At 35.8% G+C, this 16,899-nt stretch overlaps 2 protein-coding genes across 3 annotated transcripts; one reads left to right on the plus strand and one right to left on the minus strand.

Moving 5' to 3' along the window:
- Window positions 1-245: 245 nt before the first annotated feature.
- On the plus strand, window positions 246-4,521 carry LOC107824572 (14-3-3 protein 7). Its single transcript, XM_075232755.1, has 7 exons — window positions 246-503; window positions 1,897-2,203; window positions 2,445-2,532; window positions 2,688-2,797; window positions 3,232-3,377; window positions 3,741-3,775; window positions 4,330-4,521. Exons 1-7 carry the CDS (start codon window positions 437-439, stop codon window positions 4,333-4,335), a joined length of 759 nt encoding a protein of 252 aa, XP_075088856.1. The 5' UTR covers window positions 246-436; the 3' UTR covers window positions 4,336-4,521.
- Window positions 4,522-12,347: 7,826 nt separating this feature from the next.
- LOC107824571 (uncharacterized) lies at window positions 12,348-15,655 on the minus strand. Of its 2 annotated transcripts, none has more exons than XM_016651375.2 (4): window positions 14,759-15,655; window positions 12,849-12,941; window positions 12,651-12,741; window positions 12,348-12,567 (listed from the first exon to the last, which is right to left on the minus strand). In XM_016651375.2, the coding sequence occupies exons 1-4, from the start codon at window positions 15,383-15,385 to the stop codon at window positions 12,560-12,562; spliced, it is 819 nt and encodes a 272-aa protein (XP_016506861.1). In that variant the 5' UTR covers window positions 15,386-15,655; the 3' UTR covers window positions 12,348-12,559. The 2 variants fall into 2 exon arrangements, with proteins under 2 accessions (XP_016506861.1, XP_016506859.1); XM_016651373.2 differs by having other exon boundaries at window positions 12,674-12,741; window positions 14,759-15,654.
- Between the last annotated feature and the right edge of the window lie 1,244 nt (window positions 15,656-16,899).

The raw sequence follows: 16,899 nt of genomic DNA on the forward strand, positions 1-16,899 counted from the left end.
TATTATAATGTCCGACAATGTTGAAAGCAGTTACAGTAAAATCTGTCAATCCGACACCCATGTGACCGACAGCTTCCTGTTAAGCGTCATCTTCTGCAGACTCCATCCAACGGCTGACATTTCCTCTAACCTCGTAATCGACGGTCTAGATTCACCGCCGGCGATAGGCGGAAAGGCAGATTTAACCGCCCACTGTTCCCACTATAACCAGTATAAGCACATCCCCTTGAAAGCAGTTACCAAATGCCGCACATATTAAAAAAAAATAAAAAATAGGCAGCTTTAGTTTAATCATTTTCTTGCTAAACAAATACTATATAGTATATACTAAAAAGAAAAAGAAAAACGAGTATAAGAAATGTAAAAGTCTTCATATATACTAGAATCATATAATTCAAAGGAAATACCGAGAGAGAGAGAGAGAGAGAGCAGAGAAATGGAGAAGGAAAGAGAGAAACAGGTTTACTTGGCTAGGCTGGCTGAGCAAGCTGAGAGATATGATGGTATTCATTTTAAATTGTTTGATTTTTTTTATGCTGATGAAGTTGTGTGTTTGTTTGTGTATGTGAGTAGATGTTTAGTGTCAGTTCTCTGCTTTTGATTTGATGTTTAAGGAGGGTGAAAATTGAAATCTTTTTGGTTGCAAAATCTTGAGTGAAATACTGGGTATTCTCTGTTTTTCTTCTTTTGAGTTTTCTTAAAGTTGTCAATATTTTTGTTCATTTGCTTCACTTCTCTCCTTTTTTTTGCGTTTGAGGAGGGTTTCATTAATCTTTATTTGCAAAATCTTGAGAGAAATACTGGGTGTTCTTTTGTTTTTGTCTCTGGATTTTGTGCTTTTGAGTTTTCCTAAAGTTGTGCACCTTTTTTTTGGTTCAATTTGCTTTGTTCTCACTCTTTACACGCTTTTAACACGAGGTTGTTGATTGTGGTGCTGATTTCTGCCCTTTAGTTTGTAATGTATAATCCAGTATCTTTTCTCTTTAATTCCTATTATTTTCTTTTAATTTCACATTTTTTTAACAAATTAGACTGGAAATGGCCTTGAATAGTTCTTGACGTTCTATTATAGATGGGGTTTTATACTTCATGAAGACTGAATTAAGAAGGTTTAAATTTCTACCAGAATTGTTGTCTCTAAGAGTACTGGTTACTTCTTATGATCAATTAAGAGAGCTTTTACCTAGGTGTGGCGAACATGAAAACTAGTGGTCAAAGATTTGGCTTTTATTTGAGAATGAATCTGGATAAGAAGTTTGTCTATTTAATTTGTTTTCTAGTTTTTTTTTTGTTTTTATTTTTTTTTATTTTTTTTATTTTTTACATAGTAAGGCATGTTTTGTGTGTAGCTATAGGTGGAATATACCATCAAAGCTTTTTGAATCCATATTTCGACCCAAGAAAAAAAAAGCTAAGTTCTTGCATTACACTTTCACCACATCTTGTGATGGATATAAGGCAACGTAACAGAAATCAAAGTTTTAAGGTACATGATGTCAATGTTGAAATGTGAAAGCCTTTCTGATTATGGTCTAGGATAAGGTAAAGTGCAGAGGCCAGAGGAATGTAGAGTCATTTGAGCATAGAAGGTAGAGTTTTGGCTTGATCATGCTGGTCTAAGTCTATCTTACAGAATCTTTCTTAATAGAGGAGAAAGAGGTGGGAGATAGAGCTATTACGTTTAGAGGCCAAGAGTGCGAATGATAGAAGATTAGAAAGTTTGAAGTTTTCCAATTCATCATAAAAAAGCTACTGAGCTTACAGGCAAAGAATGCAAATGAGAGAAGACTTGTAGCTTTCCAATTCATGCTAATCTCATGCCATCTTTCATTTACTTTTTGATTTCTTCAAAGTTCTGATATTTATGCTTCTGTGCACTCTCTGCTTTTTGTCCAGAAATGGTAGAAGCAATGAAGACGGTTGCTAAGATGGATGTTGAACTGACTGTTGAGGAGAGGAATTTGGTGTCAGTTGGGTATAAGAATGTTATTGGAGCAAGAAGGGCTTCATGGCGGATATTGTCTTCAATCGAACAAAAGGAGGAGAGTAAGGGTCATGACCAGAATGTTAAGAGAATAAAGACTTACCAACAGAGGGTTGAAGATGAGCTTACAAAAATATGCATTGACATTTTGTCGGTGATTGATGAGCACCTTGTTCCTTCTTCCACTACCGGAGAATCTACTGTCTTCTACTATAAGATGTGAGTTGCTGATTTTTTCACTTGCTTTCTTTTCTTATATTTCCTTCCACCCCCCCCCCCCCATTTTTTCTTTTCTTTTGTCTGTGCGTCGCTCATTGATGTTTGTGATGGAGTTGAAAAGATATTTGCTTTCCATGTGATCGCTTATAAACTTATTTAACTTTTTTGTCTTTCTTTTGCTTTTGTCCCCAAAAATTGATTGCTGAAATTACAAGTTTACATCCTTTTACTTCATCTCCAGGAAGGGAGATTACTATCGCTATTTAGCAGAGTTCAAATCAGGGGATGATCGTAAAGAGGCAGCTGATCAGTCACTTAAAGCTTATGAGGTTTCTTTTGTTCCACGCTATCTTATTTGGCTCAATATTCTTCTATGTCTAGCTGCAGCATTTGTTTCCTTGTTGTTTATGATTACAAATTATTTTTTTATTTTATTTAGTTGTTTGTCTTCTTCTTAATTAAGCTTATTGCTCTATTTTTGTAGGCTGCTACTGCCACAGCTAGCGCAGATCTTGCTCCTACTCACCCAATTAGACTTGGACTTGCATTGAACTTCTCAGTCTTCTACTATGAGATTCTGAATTCACCCGAGAGGTTAGACAACCTTCTGAACAGAAAATCTATAAATGTTATGAATAGAGAGAAGCTGTTAACTTACTGTTGGTGTTCATTTATATCCCCTTGTTCCTCATTCCTCGTCTCATAATGAAGCTAGCTTTTGAAAAGGGTTTTCTCATTAAATTTTGACATTGTGAATCAGTAACCTTTTGAGGATATTGAGCTGCAGCACTTTCAAATAAAAGTATAGATAGAGTTTAAGAGCGAGGAAGAGGTAGTCTAGTGTAAAGAGTGTCAACCGATATTACTGGTAATCTACGAGTATTTTGACCTTTCTTCTTTATATTTGCACATGCGATCATGCCTTGGCAAGGTGATTTAACTTGTAATCTGCTTTTATTGTGATACTTCTCATAACTTATTTCATTTCCCTCTTTTATCTTCTTATAAAAAAATCCACCTCATACCAGGGCATGCCACTTGGCCAAGCAAGCATTTGATGAAGCTATTGCGGAACTTGATAGCCTTAGTGAAGAATCCTACAAGGACAGCACCCTTATCATGCAGCTCCTAAGGGATAATCTCACTTTGTGGACCTCAGACCTTGAAGAGGGAGGTATGTCTAATGGAATGCTTCAATCTTTTCTAAGTTAATTCCCTTCATTATGATTCGATGATGATTATGCACTAGATTTAAATGCCTGTTGCATTTGGAAAATAGGGGAGAACCTGTTGCTTTGGCAATTAATATTAGCTTCTCTTATGCTACCTGGATCCATGAGTTATGTTCTAGAATTCAATATATTGATTCGACTTAAAGGGATATATGATGATGGAATAAACAAAATGAGTGCTCCTTTTGAATCTTCATCAACAAATACGATTTATTGACTCATCCTTTTCCAGAACAAATTAAACATAAAGATGTAAAAGATTTACCTGATATGAAAACGATGTTGACCTGTGATTATTTTTACAGGTGAACATTCTAAGGGTGATGAGCGTCAAGGGGAGGTATGATTTCTAACAGTTAACTTAATATCTCTCTTATATCTGGTTTTCGAAGCTTTTCCATGTGGAGATGTTTACTACTTGTGTAGTAACTATTTGGTCATGGGAGTAACTCTAATTAGTAGTAGAATTCTCAGCCCAGTGAGGTTCCAAGGTCAAAATGCGGAATCGTGACTTCTTAGTTGTGATATGTACAATTGTGTATTTTTTGGCTGTAATTTTGCATAGGCTTTCAGGCATAAAGCATAACACAGAACCAACTGAGTACTGGAAATATGTAGGATTCTTTAAAATGTCTTTAACAATGTGATCTTCATGAAAGTATTTTACATTTTTTTGGGCTAAAATACTCCAGTTACAATTAGGTCTTTGTTACTCGGACTCTCCAAAAATGTCTACGGGTGCGTGTCGGATCCTCCATAAGTAATGCATTTTTGGAGGATCAGACACGGGTGCGACAACTTTTTGGAGAGTCCGCGTAGCATAGCATTAGATAGTGGGGACAGTTGAAGCCTGCCATGTCACATTAATCACCCCTTGTTTCTGTCTATTTGCAGAACTAGCTGAAGTATAATAGGAGACAAATCTTTGTGATGCTGGCTGGTCGGAGACATGTCAAGCTTGTGGAAAATCTTGGTTTTCATATAATGTTCAGAGATTCATGCCTATTGGCTTGTATTTCATCCTGCATACATAAACATTCCCAGAGTACTTTTCATTTTCAGTTAAAAATTGATTCTCCTTTTGCATGATGTGCAGTCCTATTAGGAATACAACCTACATTTAGAGGTGTCAAATGGGGGCAGGTTGGATCTAATGAACAAATGGGTTATGACCCGATCAGTCGAACATTGGCTCCAGTCAAAATAAGTTGGGTCAAGATGGGTCAATAACCAGTTATGACTAAACTCACCTAACATGAATCAATTTCTTCTCATTTTCTTATTTCTGCTTCTTTCTTGAAAAATAATCGAGTACTAAAATATTTTCTTAAACTGTTAGTTTAAGTTCGTAGAAATTTACATAAATTTCTATATTGAATTGTTGGATAATATTGACCCAATATATTGAATTTACATAATCGAATTTTTTACATGTGAACTTCCAGCATGTTGTTAGAAGTTCATATATAGGTGCTCCAATCTCCAATATATAACTTTTTGTGTTGCAGCAAAATAGTGGCTATTTTTTAATTACCACTTCGAAAACTGGTTAACCCATACTAGTTTAACAATTTAAACTTGGGCAGGCTGGACGAGTTAATAAAACCGGTTGATTTTGCCCCTTCTAGCTACATTTATTGTTAGATCCCGGAAAACTTCACTATGTAATTTAAGGTTTTGTGGTGTCAAGGCAGGTTAATACATTGTATTTTCGGAGTTTTGGGTTGAACAATGCGTTGGAGAGTTGAAATTTTTCGTCACGGCTATATCAGACTTTAGCCAGGCTGGCCCAGGCTTTAGGCTGGCGAGGCTAGGCTAAAGCCAGGCTGGACCAAGCTTTAGGCCGGCGACACCAAGCCTGTAGCCCGGTCCGAAAATTTTGGACTATCCATTTTTTTTTTTATCTTAATAACCCGATCCAACTTCGTTAAATACGCGCAATGGGTCATTTTTGAGCAAAAATTTGATGCTTTAGAGTGAGAGAGGGAGCCCTAGAGTGAGGGTGATCTTCATTAAAGCATTCTTCAATTCTTACACAAATCTTTGAAGATTAAGAAAGAAAAACACACTAGATCTTCATTCTTGAGGTAAGATTCTACACCCTAACCCTTAATTTCGAATTTTAGCTAAAGATGAGTAACTATCAAGAAAGTTTATGGGTATTGGAATTGTTATCTTGCTTGCATGTGTTATCAACGGGTGTAGGAACATTGTTGAGCTAAAAATGTTTAAGGATGGGTTGAAGGTTGATGAAATCCTCTATAAAAGGACCTTAAAGACTTAATGCACACCTAGTGTTTGATGGAACGCTCAAACGAGCTAAGATTATGAATATCTTCCTAATTTGTGTTCAATTTTGTTAGATCTCGAAATAGATTGGGATTGCTAGGATTTTCGAAACGTTGTAGTAACTTAAGGAAAGCTCAACCAGGTATGTTGGCTTAACTCCCTCTCTCGGAATTGAATTCCATAATGTTTCCGTAAGTTTACGTATGATCGGCCCAAACCCCCTAATTTCTATGTTCCAGGTTATCCCCTATAAACTCTAAAACTTAATTATTCCGAACGAGCCTTGTATTGAATGATAGATGTTTAGTTGCTTATTAAAATGCTATGGCTTTGAGTTTTACCTTAACTGAAAACTGGTATACCAATTAGGTGAGGAAAACTCGATATGCTTAATACTTCTAATTGCTCGCATGTGTACTAAATGTCATGATTGAGTGTGTCTAGTTGCTGATAAACTATAAAGATGTTTGAAAACGAATTAAATGAACTGAGGAAATAGAGTGTAGATAATGTCTATAATTGTGCCTAGTGAGGCCTATGAAATAAGAAAATATATGAAACATGTTACGAAATGAGCCTAGACTCAACTGTTTTAAGATGACTCCAAAAAGTAGAATTCGCCTAAAAACTCTATTGAGGTATGTGTGGCTAAAACCCCCTCTTCTTAGAAATTGAACCCCCATGGTGTTGTAACGACCCGACTTGTCATTTTAAGAATTAGCACCCCGTTCAGCGGCTTAAGACCTCAAGAAGCTTCATAGTGTGTATTATGACTTGTGTGTGTGGTCGAGTTTGGTTTTCGTAAGATTCAGAGTTAAATTTAAAGAAAAACAAAATCTTATTTTTGAAGCTCAAATGGAAAGAGTTGACCGGAGAGTTGGCTTTTGAGAAAACGGCCCCAAAATGGAATTTTAATGATGTCAATAGCTTCGTATGGTGATTTCGGACTTAGACGTGTGTCCGAATTTGGATTCGGAAGTCCATAAGATAATTCGGCGCATTTTGGCGAAGTGAGAAAGTTGGCGTGTTCTAATTATATTATTTTATATGTGGAAGAGGTCTATTACCATGATGGATACCAATTGTATATGATAGCAAGTGTACGATGCGTACTATAATATATATGGGATCTAAGGAAAGTCCTAAGTCTAAGCCAAGTTGGAAAATTTCATAATAGACTAAAGTTGCAAATGAGTACGCACAAGACCTAACTTTGGGCAATCATATATATACATACATATATATATATATATATATATATATATATATATATATATATATATATATATATATATATATATATATAAGGCTTTATGTGATGGACAACCTATCAAATGAATGATCTTTGAGTCTAGTTTCTAACGCTTCAAACCGTTTATCATTTGGACACTCCTACAAGAAGTTATGGCCAAATTACCAAACACTGGCAGAAGTTGTTCTACCGCGCCGCCCCACGCGGCGCCCGGCGCGCCGCGTCTGTAGAAAATTCCAGAATGTTTCGAAATGTCATTTCTAAACACTTTTTACACAACCGCCCCGCACCCCGCGGCGCTTGGCTGTACAAATACTCAGTTTTACGACCCGGACCCATTTCATTTAACTCGTTTAGGGCTCATATTTTGGGTATTTTCTGGTGTTCTAGAGAGAGGGGAGAGCGATTCTAGAGAGAGGAAAGGAAGGGCTAAGGATTTGCACCCCTCTACCTTGAATCAAACCTTGAAATCGCATCAAAGGGGTTGCTAGGACTTCGAGAGGTAAGAATTTCTTTCCCCAGTTCTTCAATTTCAAAATCTAACTAGAAATGAGTAATTAGTAAGATGATTCTTGGATGTGAGAATATTAGTTATTCTTGCTTGTAACAATAAGGTTGTGGGGAGATTGTTGAGTTCAAATAGGTAAAGATTGGGTTGAAAATGGTAGAAATCTTCAAAATTTTAATTGAAGATTTGAAAGACAATCCGATGTCGGAATTCGATAATTTTTGTATAGTTGAACTCGTATCGGAACGGATGTTCGGATTTTGTGAGTTTTTCTTGGATTTGGAACATGGGTCCCGTTGTTGAATTTTAAAATAAATTTTGAATTTTAATTCGGAATATTAGTAATTTCATATGGAATTAATTCGTACGATTTATATTGAGTATATTAAATTATTATGAATAGATTTGAAGCTTCAGACGAATTCGCGAGGCAAAGGCATGTTGGAATTTTGAATTGGTTGCAAAACGAGGTAAGTGTTTGGTATAACCTTAGCTTGCGGGATTAAGAGTTGTGTCCTATTTGTTATGTGTTATTTGTTGAGTACGACGTATAGGCATGATGACGAGTATCTATACGTTGGTGTCAAGCATGCCCGTGAGTCTTATACTTTGATTAATGTGACTCCGTTTCGTATTGTATATGCTATATATGATACTTTCTATTGAGGTATGTGACTTGTGGAAGTATTATTGTTAATTGAACATGGTAGAACGTTGACTCAAGTTGAGAATTTAATTTTTGAACATGGTAGAGCGTTGGCTCAAGTTGAGAATTGAATTGTTGAACATTGTAGAGCATTGGCTCAAGTTGTGAATTGAGTTGTGAAGTAAACGTGAAAGAAGAAAGGAGAGAGAGAATCATGATCTTGTCTCCTTTGCCGGGATGTTATTGTTTTGTTGTTGTTTCCCTTGCCAGAATTTGATTGTTGTACTATTGTTCCCTTGCCGGAATTTTATTGTGATTTCATTTATTTCCTTGCCCTTATTTCTTGTGATTGCTGTTTGGGTGAGGAAGAATGTTAAATTATGAAGGGTGATGTCGTGTATGATTTTGTGAGGAAGAGTGTAAAGCACAGAGGGTGATGTCGTGCCGCACAATGTACAATTCCGTGCCGATTACATTGATTTTACGGTGAGGATGAGAGTAAAAGAACGAAGAGTGATGCCGTGCAGTTTATATTGATTCTTATGGTGAGGACGAGAGTAAAAGCACGAAGGGTGATGCCGTGCACTTGTCCTTGATTTTTCCTGATTCTAATTGAGTTATGTTGTCCTTTACGTTTATTTACTGATTTTCTATTGTTACTTGATTTTATTTCGATGTTATAGATTCCCTTACCCTATTTGCCTTGTGTTTGTTGCTTGGGAGAGGAAGAGCATAAAGCACGAAGGGTGATGCCGTGTATTGTTTTGGTGAGAGAGTGTTAAAGCACGAAGGGTGATGCCGTGCACCTTCTGTTTGCTGTGTTTACTTGTTATTAACAATTCAAGTGTGTTAACTGTTTAGATCCCTTTACTGTTGGGATCCTTTGTGTTGGAATCCATAGTGTTTACAATACCTCGCTTTATCTTTTTTATATGTTCAATACTTCAAATTTCAGCAATTGTTACAATTTTAACTCAATTGATTTCTCAACTAAATTTTTCTTAAACTGTTTGAGGTTGTACTTTACTTAAAAAGGAATTCTACTATGTTTTGAATTATTGATTTCTCGTATTAAAGGTAATGCTTCATTCGATATTGTACTTTAATTGAAAATGGTATTTTCTTTATCCAATGATTTCTAAAAATAACTTAATCTTTTCTTGTTGGTTTCCTAATTGCGCTGGAAGCTGTACTCTACTTTATGTTAAGTGAATGAGGCTCCTTGAACATTCTTAATTGTATTGGGTTATGGAACCTATGAACTGAGTAACATGAGGATATTGTTGTGCAATGTGAGACAGAAATATGTGGGCACAAGGTGCCGGGGAAAATATTATGATTTTATTTAATAGCACGTGAGTTGTCCGTGCGGTTGTGATATAAATATGGGCACGAGGTGCCGTGAAAATATGAAAGTGGGCTGAGACCTATATTATTTATGATTATAAAATGAAGCGTCACAAGGTGACCTTTACTCGAAAGAATTATATTCGAAAGATGCTTATTTGAAAGATATTTATTTGAAGGAAATATATTCGAAATATATTTATTGAAAAGCATATTATCTTCGAGATTATTACTTGAAGGATTTATAGGCGAAAGATTTATATTTGAAGGACTTGATTAATTGATTGCACTTGTATGTATTATTTGTTGAGAAACATTTATGGTATTCTTGTTGCCTACTTTTTATATCACCGGTGGATCATTGTTGCCATCATTGTTATTTGCTTCCTATTATTTTTGTACGCTATATTGCACATGTTTATTTGGTAGTCTGGTCCTAGCCTCGTCACTACTTCGCCGAGGTTAGGCTAGGCACTTACCAGCACATGGGGTCGATTGTGCTGATACTACACTCTGCACTCTTTGTGCAGATCCCAGGCTGTAGACTTCGGACCGCAGTGAGATTACTGTTTCTTGTTCATCAGGCGACCCGAGGTAGTCCTGCAGGCGTCCGCAGGCCTTGGCGTCTCCTTCTATCTACTATTCCTATTTCTTTCATGTATTTCCAGAGACAGTGTTCTATTTATTCTTTCAAACCTTTATTTGTAGTACTCCTAGGCAGTCTGTGAAGTTGTGATACCAGTCTTGGATATATTTGTTATTGATTGGTATTAACAGTATTATTAAAACTTTACAATGCAGCCTTCTTCTTATTCCATTCTGTTGTTATGTAATTGTTGGCTCTTAACTATTATCAGATTAAAAATGGAAGCAAGGTAGATAGTTCAGTTGGTTGGCTTGCCTAGCTTTCACTAGTATGTGCCATCACGACTCCCGAGGCCGGGAAATCCGGGTCGTGACAGGTATCCATGCAAATGTTGTAAGTTCCGAAAATTGATCGATGCAGTGTTTCCTATTTCAAATGAATTTGTGTTGCAAGAATATATGTGCAAGGTGTGTCTCAGTGCTTTCATTATGCTATTTTGTCAATTGAGAATGTGTGAAGAATGTGGAACATGTGCTAAAATGCCTAGACTTCGAGTCGAATTTGAATTGAGATTGTTATGTCGAAATATGTGAAATCCTCTTTATGCTTACAACTTATAATTGCTCTTCTATGTGCCTATTATCTTGAAATGAAAGGTTTAATATTGAAAGTGACAATGATGTGAAATGTGGGGGAAATGAGCTTGGGTTATGAAATGTGACCTAGTGCCAAGTATGATGTAATAATTGTGGCCCCAAATGCTAATGAATTGATATATGTGAATAAATGTGGAATGAGATGATTGATGGAAACATGGGAATGTCTTGAGTAAGACGGCCTAAACGATCGGGCCGTGATCGGACGCCATGCCGCACACATGGTGGTACTGTACTAATATTGAAACTGTAAAGTGATAATGAAATTGTGATTGAGGTACATGTCTCAAATGAGACAACCTAGCCGATCAAGTCGTGATCAGACTCCGCGCAAGAAAGCGGTGGTATTGTGGATGATGTTGAAACGAGAATTGAGATTATAAAGAATGTCTTCAGTGAGATGACCTAGCCGATCGGGTTGTGATCAGACTCCGTGCCAAGAGCACAGTGGCATTATAAATAGTGGCATTGTGAACAGTGGTATTGTGGATAATGGTATCGTGAACTGTGGTATTATCGGTACTAAAGATCTCCGAACTAAAAATATGTATTACTTTCGTATTTTGAAAATTGTTATGTTTCACTTGGGCATTTGTTTATTATTCATGGGGACTTGTTGTTTCTATGTCTTTCCTTTTCTTGTATGGTTATTCTATTTTGAAAGATGATTTTTAGCTTTACATACTAGTACTATTCGACAGTACTAACGTCCCTTTTGCCGGGGACGCTGCGTTTTTAATGAATGCAGGTGGTTCCACAGTAGGCGGCAGTGACCAGTGATAGCGGTACGCTCCTTTCAGCTAACTTGGTGATCCTCACTTCATTTCGAGGTCCTGTGTCATTTTGGTTATCGTATACTTTGTATTTTGAGGTATAGCCAGAGCCTTGTTGCCGGCATTTCCATATTACTCTTCAATTGTACTTAGAGGCTCCGTAGGCAGGTTGTGAGTGGTGTTTGATATTGGAAATTAAATTAGAAATATTTGTATTTGGCAAATATATTTTTCTTTATATCTATAAAAATTGTCATATTTTGGATATTATAGTTGAAACGACTAATGGAAACAAAATGGAAGTTGTTAATGAAATATTTACAAAGTATGATTAATGGAGTTCATCACCTCTTTATTCATGAATTAGTTTGGGTAGAATGAAACCTTGCAGGTTTGCTCAGTCGGATTTACTCGGTTGAGCGCCGATCGTCTCCTCGATTTTTGGGGCGTGACATTTATGTACTTGAAGCAAAATGTATTTGTGTTTCATGGCTTCCATACAACACTCGTCGTCAGTGCTACGAGATCAGGAAAGTAAAGTTATGCTTCAGGCTATGCGCTTGAAAACATTTTTTATACCACTAAATGATGTGGTGCAGTGGAAGTGACTGCTCCTCCTTTAACCAGAGGTCTCGGATTCGAGCCCTGGGTATGGAAAAATCCTTGGTAGGGAGCGCTTCCCCCCGAATGAGGCCCTACGCAGCGCGAATCAGGATATAGTCGGCTCCAATGCAGGTACCGAATACCGGGTGGGAAACCAAAAAAAGAAAACATTTTTTATTCTTATATTTTTAGCTATGAAGTCAACTTTTTTATGGGTTGTTTTTTAGACCGTGAATACCAGAAGTAAAAATCTTCATAGGATGGTGTCTCTCAATGAGAGCCACATAGTAAAAATTGAGATAATACATAGAAAAATTTCCCCAAAGTGAATCATGTTTGGTTCTGAGAAGGACTTTTTGTGGAACCCAAGAGAAAGGATTTCAAAGGCTTATGAAATTTTCTGGGTTTCTCATAAAGGAAAGCATGGCCTGTATTCTTGATCACCACAAGTTCAGCATTCTCACCTAAATGCCTGCCACCAATAATATTTACATGTTAGTCACAACCCCAAGAAAACATAGTAATAAACGATTATTTATGTAAATAAAATTACACCTAACCCAGTAGGGGAAATGAACCTTTTCAGTCTGTGACCTAGTTGTAAAGGAAATATTTTGTCTTGATCTCCCCACACTATTAACGTTGGCTGTAAAGAAAGCAACATTATACTAATTAGGAAAAACAATAGTAGCAATGTTAATTAGAGTATTGTAGACCGTTACGTTGTTGAAGACAAGGAAAAAGCCGTAAAACCTGAGTGATCTTAGGTAGATCGGAAAGCTTCCTGTCTTTCGCAATTGCAAGAAGCAACTCTTTCTTCTCCTTTACATAATCTGTAAACATTTCCTGCTCATGACACCAAATTAAAATTATCATTCACCAGAAGAAGAAACGAAGAAAAGTGCTTTCCAATATTTTGTGTTAGGGGAGTTAATTTTTGTTGTACTACTCCCTCGTCACAAATATTTGTCCTTTTTCCCAAATTGAATTTGTTTTGATATATTTAACGTTTTGAAAAAAATTAGAAGCATTTGTTACTCTTTCCAAGTTAACCCTTATTATTTCAGTTAGTGGAATGTTAATTAATCGCCAAGTATTTAATGGAGAGATAACATGTTATTTAGACAAATACTCTATGATAAGGCTATTAAATATCTTTGTAAGGACCTCACAAAATCTTAGTCTTAAAAGACAGATACAAGGATGTCAAAGTCTTGACTCTTGACCTCATTTGGTTTCTCTGTTCAATAAAATCAGATATTCCTTATGAGTTATGACAAAGATGATCATGTCCACTTATTATTATTTCATATATAAATTGATTCTAGCGATGATCTAACCGAAATTGGTTTAGGTAAGCAACACATGAAACGTTCCATTGGCCAACCGAATCCGCCAAGGCCTGCAATATCATTTTTGCAATGGTACATCTCTTTATTTGATGTTGTACTAAGTCATATTAATATATCATGATCAAGTCATAAATTAAGATAAGAATATATTAATTAACTATAAGTTAGTAACAAAAGTGTATAAAATATGTCATGTATTTATTAAATTAATATAAACACATGCGCAAGTAATTAAGTTTCTACCATCGCATCTTGAGGGCAGCAAAAAATGGATTAAAGATACTAATTAAGTGGGGATTTGGCATTGATTCACTTCAATTTGCTCGATCCTTTTGGTAAATGCAAGAAGAATCAAGGTTTTTTCCTTTATCTACCACTAAGTTCAATCCAAACCAACCACTAAACCACATAATCCACCCAACTTATAGAGATTGTCTCGTTTGGAGCTTTATATTCATTTCTTCACGTTCAACTAATTAATTTTTAAATGGGGCCGGAGTAGTTTGTCATTTAATAATTGATATTTTGAGATTTTACAATTATTATAAGTGATTATGATCCTTATGCGGTTTATCTTAAGGAAAAGAAGTTTTTATTCTACTCTAGCATAACATGCTTTTTTTATTCATGTTGCAAATTCCGAACGTGGAACCACAAATGATTTTGTGACCTATTATAATTTTTTGTTTTGTTTTTTGTTTTGTTTTAGACAAGCAATATCTGAAAATAAAACACGTTCTTTATAGGTTTATTTTTTATTCAAATTGTAAAGAGTTATGTTAAATCATTTCCTTCTTTCTTATTCTAAGATGTCGTCTATTATAAATTTAAAACTCTGTTATTTTGAAAGATCAAAAAAATACCGAAACATTAAATTGGTAGATCTGCATCTTCAACTGCCCGTGAGAACGCATTCAATGTCTTTGCTTCAACTGTATATAGTTGAATTAAATAAAAATTATCTTCCTTTCTTTAATCTTTTGTGCTAGCATTGATTGGAGTACAAGAATTCTGTATGTCTTTCTGAAATAAAATTAATATTTTTTAAAAATTACAAAAAAATGACAAGTCACAAAATTAATAATTCAAAATATTTAAGTCACATATTAAATTAGAAAGCAAAGTTTCACAGAAAATCAAAGTTTCACAGAAAATCTCGTTACGCTTCTCATGGTAACAGTGCTACGTACATAAAGTAGTTATATCATATTGTCAATTTTATTTTTCAGATAATTAGTTAACTAATAATTGTAGTTAATTAAAAGGCAGACAAAGATGTAAGAAGAACTAATTGGAAAATGAGACACTTACATCAATGAAGTCAGTAAGCAAGCAAGAAGGCAAAACTTTCGCCGGAGCTTTAACGAACGTGTAACCCATCAACTCTCTCATTTGCTCCGCCGTCTGCGGCAGCAGAATGTTGGCCGCATCCTCCACACTGTTCACCGCAAACAACCCTTCTTGTAAATCCTTCTCCTCCAAACAAACTCCGGCACAGCAAATCACCACTTTCTCCACACAATTCTTAAACTGCGCCGCCATATTATACGCCACGAACCCACCGTAGCTCAGCCCAACAACGCTCATCTTCACCACCGAGTTTGCCTCCATCACGCGCTTCACGCACTCAGCCTGAAATGACTCGGACCGATCGGGTAGGGTCGTGTAGGAGTCTCCGAAGAATACTAAGTCGGGGACGTAGACGTTGAAGTGTCGTGAGAGGATTCGTACCGTTTCGCTCCATTGCCACATGGAGTTGGCGCCGAACCCGTGGATCAGGACCAAGTCGGGTCGGGTTGATTTTCTTGTTTTGGGTACCCAACAGTGCATGATGGTGCCATCTTTGAGGTCAGTGACAGTAGATCGGAGACCCCGACTGCTGAAACTGGATTTGAGGCATCTGTTCTTTGTAGCCGTTAAGCTAAAACACTTGGGCATCACTGATATAAGATTTCAGAACATGCACTATGTGTTTGTGTGTTTTATTGTGAAGAAAAGGTTAATTGTGGAAAATTCTACTTCGAAAGGGAGAAAGTGGAAAGTAAAAAAGGAATTCTCCATATTTATAGATTATTTGCAGACTGTAGAGGTCAAGGGTCAAAGGAAATATTTAAATAGTATAATGAAGTGTCCATTGCTCTTGGCTCCTATTTAAATAGTATAATGAAGTGTCCATTGCTCTTGGCTCCTCCCCACGTCTTAACCATGAATATTTTGGGGAAAACAAGAAGAAAAGCTTAGCTTTATACACTAATATATTTTCATTTTTACCAAACCTTATTTCTTTCATTTCTCCGTTTCTCGAACCCGTAACTTCTTGGTCATGTAATATTAATAATGAGCACCTGGCTGCCCTTTACTTACTATGTAGCAGGAGAATTGAGAAGGGAAAGGAGCTAGGACAGTAAAAAGTGAATCCAGATAAACTATTCTTAAAACATTTTCACCCATATCATTAAACTATATCCTTTTGCAGTAATATTCTTTATTTCAGCTCTAGATTCTTGAGATGAGGTTTTACCCCACGCTAGAAAATGGATTTGAATTGTGATTTCCATTTCAAGCGAGATCACCAGTTTTTCTCTTGAATTTAAAGTTGTGTACAGAAGTATATAAATTTTTACAACTTTATCTGCAATAGATATCTATTCATAACAAGTCTAAACTTATAACCTAAACAAACTAAAGAATAATAACCTGTTATAATCGACCAAATTAGACGGATAATTAAATTATTTTACATTATGTAACTTAAACAAAAATAAATAAATCCTTTTTCCTTAGCTAAAACTGTGGAGGCCGGAGTTTAGACAGCTTTTCGTAACGTTTATAAATAAGTGGTCTAGATATCTTTCCGGAGAAATAATTTGATACGCAGTTGTCATCTTAAGAATCTTGTTTTTTCCCCTCAAATTTCTTTTTTTGCTTTAAGTGTGTATTATTTTATTTTAAAAATCGAAAAGCTATTACTAGAGTATTTACTGTCTAAATAAGCACCATGCAAAGTGGTTTGAGTATATCATGTGACATATACTTAATATTAAAAAAGGGAAGGAATCTATATCCGAAAATGTTAATACTTCCTTGTTGGATATTCTTAAAACCATTAATCATTTGATAATCAATATCTTGGGAAAAATAGGATGAGCTTTTCAAAGATAAAAATAATTTTGACCAAAGCTATCCAGTTGACGTGAAATGATTATAAACCTGAGAAATGTAACCTCAGTCGGGCATAAATAAATTAAAATGTATTTTACATGTTTAAAATTTTGGGTTATTATATATTAAACATTGTTGAGCTAATTTTCCTTTCCAAAAGCATGAGAATAAAGGCGTTTAGCATCCGAAACTTCTTAACGACTGGACAAAAAGAAAGGAGGATGAATTAGAGCATCATATGCTCGACCTTTTACTTTTAATGTGGAAATTATAAGAAACAGTATTTTCGT

This window comes from Nicotiana tabacum, chromosome 16, assembly GCF_000715075.1.
Source record: "Nicotiana tabacum cultivar K326 chromosome 16, ASM71507v2, whole genome shotgun sequence".
Taxonomy (NCBI): Eukaryota; Viridiplantae; Streptophyta; class Magnoliopsida; order Solanales; family Solanaceae; genus Nicotiana; species Nicotiana tabacum.

What these genes read in the sequence shown, in the direction of transcription:
- LOC107824572 (XM_075232755.1), top strand. Translation starts at nt 437, where the DNA reads ATGGAGAAGGAAAGAGAGAAACAGGTTTACTTGGCTAGGCTGGCTGAG. An exon ending in GCAAGCTGAGAGATATGATG is followed by an intron (nt 504 to 1,896) that starts GTATTCATTTTA and finishes CTTTTTGTCCAG; the next exon opens with AAATGGTAGAAGCAATGAAG. An exon ending in CTCAGACCTTGAAGAGGGAG is followed by an intron (nt 3,378 to 3,740) that starts GTATGTCTAATG and finishes TTATTTTTACAG; the next exon opens with GTGAACATTCTAAGGGTGAT.
- LOC107824571 (XM_016651373.2), bottom strand. Translation starts at nt 15,385, where the DNA reads ATGCCCAAGTGTTTTAGCTTAACGGCTACAAAGAACAGATGCCTCAAA. An exon ending in TGCTTACTGACTTCATTGAT is followed by an intron (nt 12,942 to 14,758) that starts GTAAGTGTCTCA and finishes TGTCATGAGCAG; the next exon opens with GAAATGTTTACAGATTATGT. An exon ending in ATCTACCTAAGATCACTCAG is followed by an intron (nt 12,742 to 12,848) that starts GTTTTACGGCTT and finishes CTTTCTTTACAG; the next exon opens with CCAACGTTAATAGTGTGGGG.